Raw genomic sequence first — 8,811 nt, 5'->3', positions numbered from 1 at the left:
GGTGATCTGAGAAACCTAAACACATGCCAAGTGGGTTCCACTACACAGCCTGTGTTCATGTTCTTCTACTTGATTTCATATTATACAAACATGTTTTTTTTATAATGAAATTAAGTATTTCCAATTTTCCATTTAAGAATAAAATATAAAATGATGAGACATCATATTTTTTACGTGAAAAAATCACACTCTAGCTAGCTCGAGTCGATTCCAAAGTAACTGTTTTTTTTTTAATTTTATTTTACCTTTTCAACATTTTCAAAGCATACCATTTGACTGGGTCATGGATCATTTTTAAACATGGTCCGACCAAAGCCATAATTAATAGCCAAATGAACAAGTTTTATTTACTCTCCATCGATGAAATCACTCTTTTTCGAACTCAATAAAATTTTCAACGTGCTCCGAAACACAATATCCATAAATTAGTGTTACTTTAAAAAAATAACATGATCCTTTTTCTTATTGATATATACTATGCAATAAAATATCAGGTTATGTCAAAAATGAATATAATTAAGTGCTTTTGGACTAAAAAAAAAAGTTTATACCATTTATGTTACTCAGTCCTTACAAGACAAAACAAAATCAAAATTAAAAAACAAAAACAAAACAACCTTCACACGCCAAACCAAAAAATAACTAACTTATAAATAGCGTTTCCCATCTCACTTCTGTTCACAGATCGCATCAGCAATCGCAGTAAAAAAAGAACGCAAACGCGATCTTTCTCTCTTTCTCTTTCTCAAAACTCGGATTCTCCATGGCGGACATCGACATCGGCCTCGGGAAAGAGCCGCTGATAAACCACGAAAACAACAACAACAACAAAACCAACAAGATCTTCAACCGCTGCGTTTCGCACCAGCAAGACGATCTACACAGCTTCCGTAAATACCTAAGATGGATGTGCGTGGATCACTCGAGTCCATGGACAGCGATCCTCTCTTGGACTATGTTCGTCGTCTTCACCCTCGTCGTTCCTGCCATCTCTCATTTCCTCCTCGCTTGCGCCGAGTGCGACAGCTACCATTCTAGACCGTACGATTCCGTCGTTCAGCTCTCTCTTAGCAGCGTAGCCACCGTCTCTTTCCTCTGTCTCACCAGATTCATTAGCAAGTACGGTCTTCGAAGGTTCCTCTTCTTTGATAAACTCTGGGACGAGAGCGAAACCGTACGAAGAAACTACACCAATCAACTCAATGTGAGTTTCTTGAATTTTATTTTTTCCCCTAATTCCAATTCTTGAATTTATCAGTTTTGGTTTTATCTCTGTAAATCCGAGTTTTGTTTCAGAATTTTGATTGAATCACACAAATCTGTTGGTTTCTTGAGAAACTTTGGAACCGATCAAGATCATGTCGCACTGTGTTAAAGCTAAGAATAGATCTTTTTCAATGGTGTAAAGTGTAAACAACTCATTTCTGCCACAATATTTTTTTTAAAAGTAGGAAGAAAATGCCATTATTATCGTGTAAGGAATTAGTATTCGATTCTTTTTGGATTTATGGCAAATCATTTGTGCAAAGAATAAAAGTCAAGTTGGAAAAAAAAGATATAATAGAGCAAATTAAGGAGAAGATATAGATAGAAGAATCATGAATATAATAAAGTTAGGAAACAAATCTACGGCATCTTAAGGAAAATTAATAATTACGATATTGTCACTCTCTTTTCTAACATATAATTTGGTGGCATTCTCTTACATAAACTTTGGTGACATTCTCTTTGTAGTAAAAAGTAAAAAACTCTGGATTTACCCTATTACTTGTTCTACAAGCATTACAATTTTTTTTGTTCTTTTCTTTACAGACTTCGCTTCATATTGTGTCCTACTTTGTGATACCATGTTTCTCAGCAATGAGTGCATACAAAATTTGGTGGTACGCATCAGGTGGATCTCAAATACCATTCTTAGGAAACGTTGTCTTAAGTGATACAGTGGCTTGTGTAATGGAGCTTTGTTCTTGGCTTTACCGTACAACTGTAATCTTCCTTGTATGTGTGCTCTTCCGTCTCATTTGCCATCTTCAGATTCTTCGTCTTCAAGACTTTGCTAAGCTCTTTCAGATTGATTCAGATGTTGGTTCTATCTTGTCTGAACATCTCCGTATCAGACGTCATCTTAGAATCATCAGCCATAGATATCGTTCTTTCATTCTATGTTTATTGATTCTTGTTACTGGTAGTCAGTTTTCTTCTCTGCTTATTACTACTAAAGCTTACACTGAAGTCAATATCTACAGAGCTGGAGAACTCGCTGTAAGTTTCCTTTACTCACTATATGTATATATGTGTTCATTTCTAAATAAACCTGAAAATTGAGTTGTTATTTATCTCAGCTTTGTTCAATGACATTAGTCACTGCACTTCTCATACTACTACGAAGTGCATCAAAGATCACACACAAGGCTCAAGCGGTGACATGTTTAGCTGCGAAATGGCATGTATGCGCGACCTTAGAATCCTTTGATCAGACAGTAGATGGAGAGACTCCAACTTTGGTTTCTAGAAACAACAACATAGATAACAACAGAGGCCATGATGTTGTTACATTAACAGAATCAGACAGTGACGAGTATGGTGACGAAGAAGATGATCTAGACAACAATAACATCATTCACGCTTATGCTTTCAGTACCATGTCATTCCAAAAACGACAAGCTCTAGGTAAAAACAAAAACACAATCTTCTGCACTGTCATTTGTTGCTGTCTTAATGGTTTCCTTAATTATGTCTGGTTGGATTTTTCGCAGTGAGCTACTTCGAGAATAACAGAGCAGGAATCACAGTGTATGGGTTTACACTTGATAGAGGTACACTCCATACGATCTTCGGACTTGAATTGTCTCTTGTTCTTTGGCTTCTCGGTAAAACCATTGGAATTTCTTGAATCCCTTTCTGGGATCATCAAGAAACCTCCAAAATGTTTTGGCACTGAATCACTTTCAAATTCGTTTTATCAAATTTCTCCTTTGTAATATTTACTGTAAATCAATTTATTTGTTACGTTGGTGTGTTATTATTATTGTTATAGAGTTCATTATTGTAAATTAGATTCGAATCAAAAGCCTTCCCCTGTTTTTCACTTTTATATTTTCTGAATTTTCGAAGTCTTGTACTTTTAGCGAAATGAATTTATTTATTTTCCAGTCAATGTATTACATTGTCATACTGTAGTACTAGATGATGAGGGTTTTATAAGATTACCGTAAATTAAGGAATTATTTCACAAAGTACCTTAAAAAAAAACTTAAAGCTTAAACTACACAAGCTTAAACTAAACCAGTCACTACTTACGCTCAAAAAATTGAACCACACGTGTTCTATAGAACAAGATTTAGCAATTCAACCTAACCCAAAGGTTAAATCAAAGACATCATCACTTACTAATATATATACTTGAGGACCAAAGAGCCTGCCTAAGTAAGAGTGGTGACTTTTGCGGACAGAGTGAATACTGTTCTCTGTAACTTTTGTCTGACCAGAACCATCATCAGCTTTTACCTTCCGATGGATTTTCTGTGAAATTCTTCCGTATAGCTTCTTGGAAAGCTGGTGTTGTGTTCTGTTGTTGGACATGATCTGTGTTGGAATGCAAAGGAGGAGGCTGAGTTGATGATTTCTCCGTCTGCGTAGCTGGATCTTCTGTGAAATTCTTCTGTATAGCTTCTTGGACAGTTGGTGTTGTGTTCTGCTGTTGGACATGATCTATGTTGGAATGCAAAGGAGGAGGCTGATTTGGTGAAATCTCTGTCTGCGTAGTTGGATTTTCTGTGAAATTCTTCTGTATAGCTTCTGGGACATTTGGTGTTGTGTTCTGCTGTTCGACATGATCTGTGTTGGATTGCAAAGGAGGAGGCTGAGTTGGTGAGTTCTCTGTCTGCGTAGCTGGATTTTCTGAGAAATTCTTCTGTATAGCTTCTTGGACATTTGGTGTTGTGTTCTGTTGTTGGACATGATCTGCGTTGGATTGCGACAGAGGAGGCTGGGTTGGTGAGTTCTCTGTCTGCGAAGCTAAATTCTCGTCTTGTAATGATGATTCCGCTATGATCTTCGGGCTTTTATCTTGATAACTTGTGGAAACACCTCTCTGAGTAGCATCTTTGCTCAGTACTATCTTTTTCTCTAGGTTTGGAGGATGAAGAGTCTCTGAGTGAGATACTGGTCCTGAAGGATCATCACACTCAGCATCAGCGTTTCCTACAGGAACCGGTGGATCAAAGTTTGCATCAACTGCTTGATTAATCGCTGCATCTTCAGCTTCAACTATTTGACTCATAGCTGCTTTAACTCTTGGATTCATAGCTGCATCTTCAGCATCAACTGTTGGATTCATAGCTGCATCTCCAGCTTCAACTATTTGACTCATAGCTGCTTTAACTATTGGACTCATAGCTGCATCTTCAGCTTCAACAATTGGATTCATAGCTGCATCTTTAGCTTCAAAAGTTTGTTCCATAGCTGAATCCTCAACTGGTTTCGCTGTCTTGGGATGTGGCGTTGCCTCTTGCTTAACCTTTGGATCCATTTTACCAACCTTCTTCTCTGCGGGTGACTGAACTTCGGCTGTACTAGAAGACATTTTTGCTGTAGTGGCGCTTCTCATGACACGGCCGTATTTAGGAGGAAAAGACTTGCCATTGTACAATTGCACACACCTGGAGCAATGCCACTCAGATTTCGGAACTCCTTTCATGTTGTGAGCTTGTAGACATTTCAAGTGATATCCTTTTTCACAAGCATCACAGATTAGCACGGTCTCTACTTCATTGATATTTCCGTGACACATTTGGCATGCCATTGCTTTACTCATGTATTCTCTTGAAGGTGGGTTCCACAAGACATTTTGTTTAGCTCGCGGTTGCAGAACTTTATGGATTAACTTGGCAATTTCAGCATGGTTGTTGTTTCCAAAAGGTGAAGAAGTTTGACCGTAACTCACTCCTTTCATGCCTGGGAATGCACCTGGTGGAGTTTGAGACATAAATGGTCTAAAGGTCGGATCTGTAACTCTGGAAGAACTCTGAACAGGAACTTTGCTATCTGACGCAGTACCAAATGATATGGTGGAGGAACTCGAATGAGGTTGGGCAGACCATGTTGCAGCATTCCCATAGTAGTTTCCAGCAGGAACTGCTGGTTCAGAAGAAGAGGTAATAATTTAGAGATGATAGATACTTGTCAATGAACAGATAAAAAAAACAGAAGATATGAAACCCAAACTCGAACTCAAAATGAAAACCTCATAGACGTTTCCAAGTTTCAGTTAGCAAAAAAGAACTAATAACCAGGATTAGCGAGAGAATATGCCAAGTGTCAACAGAAAATGTAGAAATCACCAGTAAGCTTTCTACTGAGAACAAAACTTATTAAAACACTCTGATAATGGAGGATTAGTCAAAAAAATTAAACTAAGCAATGGGAAATGATACTCAGATGTTGCACTTTGAGCACATATTCATTACGTTTTTTAACTTCTAACATATAAAGTATAACCATATCAAATCAACTAAATGACCAAACAATTCACCAGCTAACACCAATTTTGAGGCTATCTTTTCTAGCTCATCATATCTTAGCAAAGAATATCTCTAGTATACAAAATAGGGAATAGAACGACAAGGCAAGCAAAGTGGAGATACCTGGTGCCTGAGAAGGACCGGTATGCATATCTGACTTAAACTGTGGTCTCTCTATCCTAGGTTGTGTTATCTTAGATGCATCCTTAACAAAATGGCTTCCAGTAGCAGGATTAATAGAACTAGTGGTTGCCTTCACTTCGCTATTAGGCCACTGATGTGAGGTAGAAACATGATTTGCTGCTGCAAAAATCATAGAGTGGTCAGAGGATTACAATGACTAACTCTTGAAGTTATATTAGCTGATGGTTAATTGAAAACACTGATCGTAAATGTAGTCATACCCGGAACTGATGAATGAACCGTAGATGTATATGTAGTGGACACTACTGGGTTCTTCTTCGATTCTTCCATCTGGAGAGAAACAAAACATCTTTATACCAACAAAAATTGCTACTTTGATTAAATCTGAAAACATCTTTATAGACTCAGATCAATGTGCATGGTTACATCCTAATCGAGAAATTGAACATAGAAGTAAGTAAATAAAAGGAGACAAACCTTTCTCTTCGCAAGGGAGAGCTTCTCAGAGATGGTCAATTTAGGAGCTCGGAACCCTAATCTCTGATCTTTAACCTTAGCATTCAAACCCAGATCTTCAATGACAGCTCCGATAGCATCCCTAGAGATGATATCCTTAGGAGTGAACTCCTGACACATGTCAACCAATTTCGATTTAGCTTCAACCATCAGCTCAATCTCAAGTTCCGTCGGGTTTTTCCCACCTCGGATCTTACGCAATGCCGATAAAACGAGAACGATCTCCGCCACTCTGTTCACTTCTTCGTCGAAACGTGGCTTCTTCGCCGGCGGTTGTTCCTCCACCACCGCAACAGATTCGTCCACTCCGTCTCTATGCTCTTCAGATTGAAGATTCACCGGTACATCGCTAATCGCCACATCCATCTCTAACGAAGATGAATGAGAAAGAGATCCGCGAAAGGAGACGAATCACAGAGAGAGAGAGAGAGAGAGAGAGAAGAAGAGAAACCCTAGAAGAAAGAGATAGAGAGGGAAGAAGAACTGAGTTTTTTGGTTTTGTATTGAAAATTTTGAAAAGGGAATTAAAATGTGACAAAAACCTAATAATTTTTCGCGGGTAAAAATTTGGTGGAAAAGTTTTAAGAAAGGACGACGAGGACGAGGACGAGTCGATTAACCAAATTTTACAAAAAGAGTTTTTTCGCAGCAGCTAAGAAGATGATGGGAGAGTCGTGCGGTGCGCTGCTGCTTCGGCTTCTTTATTTTTTTTTCTAGAGAGATATCATCAGCTGTGCAATTGTTTTTCTGGGTTCATAGTTGGGCCTTCTTATTACATAAGCAGGCCTTATTATATACTTATTCCTAAACAGGCTTAGGGAAACTGGGCTTTTATATCTTTCTTTAACCAAATCTCTAATCTTAATTTAGTCTTACAAATCGTTTGACACCGGAATTTATCAACAACAATAACTAAAATTATATAGACTATACATGTATTTGAAGCATCATATATAACTGTTTGTTCATCATAATTGTACAGACTACATGTATTTGAATACCATCATATTGCATTAGATCAAATATCTCTCATGATTAAAAACTTGTTAGAGTGTCACCTCACTATATATTTTTCAAAATTGAAATTAGTAAATTATGTAATCTTACAGTTTAATCCATCAAATATAGTTTCTCATAAAATTTGGTTAGTGGTTTTGTGATTTTTCTTTGTTTGTTTCACATATATTTTGGTCAATTTATATCAAGAACTGCTCTTAATATGAACTAATGTTTGGTCGATAAATAACCAATAACAAAATGACAACATTGCCAAGGCATTACTACGGCAATTTTTAAAATATTCACAATCATGATCAATCATCTATCAATCAAAGATATAGTGGCTCCAAAGTGGAAAGTGATGGAAGAGTAGTCAGGTGTTTTGATGGGTGCATTTGTAGGCTACTTGAGACACGCTAACCAAAGATAAAAATCATAGTTTTAGTGTCATTGATTCTCTGATAGTGGGAAAGCATTCAATATTATAGTGGCCTTAATATCATGAATAAATAAATGTGTTATTATAAGGAAATATTTTCATATCAATTATAAGGAAATCCGCCAATTCGATACATTGGAACCTCATTGGAGGATTTCTCCCTCTATTATGTGGTGGATTCATTTTGGTTTTGAAGACATGAGTGTTCGTTACCTTCTTAGTATCCATGATGATAAAGTTCATATTTGCCATAACATTGATTGTCGTTTCGTTATGAGTTATTGTTATCATTTTGAGAGCATCCAAGCAGGTAATCCATACTTTCTTATGGTAACATTAATGTTCAAATCATCGCAAGTTGTAAGATATAAAATCAACAAATGGTAGTCAACATTTTTCCAAACTGAACATTCCACAAAGTTTATTCTTCACTGAGATTTACAAAAACTTAGAAAAAACCATAATGATACACTAAATATTTAACTATTATTTCTTAAAAGAAAAAATTTCACTTCGGAAATAATACAACAACTAATTATATCGTTGAGGAAGGCCACCTTGACGTCATGCCAATTTGTCAATGATCCAGCTGGTAACTGCTTCAACCACTGAGATGCCTCTCCTGCAAGTGAGTAAGGGAAGAGCTTGCAGAAGATGTAATCCTCAGTCACTCCATTAGCCTTTATACTGATCACAAGATCCTCAAAATGCTCAATGTGGTCCAAAGGCTTCTCATTGGGCAGGTTAGAAAAAGGTCTCTGCCCAACTAGTTGAAAGTATGCAGGTTTCAACTCAAAATTATTCCTCTGGAATGGAGGAGGAACAATAGCAGACTGGTTCTCATACACAAGATCAGCCCGGTTGTAGTCAACAATGGTCCTGATCAAGTCTAGGTTGTTCTCCTGTCTTCGAACCGGATTATTAACGTGGTTTGCAGCTCCACGTCCGTCTGCAGGAAGGGGGTGTCGATCGATACCTTGTTGGTGTCGATCGACACCATCAATAACAACAGCTTGCTCGTCGCCAACAGCAACCTCAACAATAACATTCCCTTCTGCATCAAGCTTTTGGCCCTGATCATTGCGCAAGTGGCCCTCTTGATCCCTCAAAGCACCATCCTCATCACACATCAGAATGATTGCGTTAACCATCTTCAAGTATTTGGCTGCTTTTCTGTTTTCACGCTCTAGC

General features: G+C 37.6%; 2 protein-coding genes across 5 annotated transcripts; one reads left to right on the top strand and one right to left on the bottom strand.

Moving 5' to 3' along the window:
- Window positions 565-3,090, top strand: LOC104777990. The gene is made up of 4 exons (XM_010502338.2): window positions 565-1,204; window positions 1,813-2,262; window positions 2,343-2,670; window positions 2,757-3,090. The coding sequence occupies exons 1-4, from the start codon at window positions 764-766 to the stop codon at window positions 2,891-2,893; spliced, it is 1,356 nt and encodes a 451-aa protein (XP_010500640.1). The 5' UTR covers window positions 565-763; the 3' UTR covers window positions 2,894-3,090.
- On the bottom strand, window positions 3,123-6,864 carry LOC104777989 (PHD finger protein At3g20280-like). 4 transcript variants are annotated; one of them, XM_010502334.2, is made up of 4 exons: window positions 6,144-6,864; window positions 5,927-5,996; window positions 5,646-5,825; window positions 3,123-5,139 (listed from the first exon to the last, which is right to left on the bottom strand). In XM_010502334.2, exons 1-4 carry the CDS (start codon window positions 6,546-6,548, stop codon window positions 3,497-3,499), a joined length of 2,298 nt encoding a protein of 765 aa, XP_010500636.1. In that variant the 5' UTR covers window positions 6,549-6,864; the 3' UTR covers window positions 3,123-3,496. The 4 variants fall into 4 exon arrangements, with proteins under 4 accessions (XP_010500636.1, XP_010500637.1, XP_010500638.1 ...); XM_010502335.2 differs by having other exon boundaries at window positions 3,123-5,136; XM_010502336.2 differs by having other exon boundaries at window positions 5,646-5,822.

Source organism: Camelina sativa, chromosome 3, assembly GCF_000633955.1.
Source record: "Camelina sativa cultivar DH55 chromosome 3, Cs, whole genome shotgun sequence".
Taxonomy (NCBI): domain Eukaryota; kingdom Viridiplantae; phylum Streptophyta; class Magnoliopsida; order Brassicales; family Brassicaceae; genus Camelina; species Camelina sativa.
The sequence above is the reverse complement of the archived record's forward strand: the minus strand, read 5'-3'. Positions and strand labels throughout refer to the sequence as shown.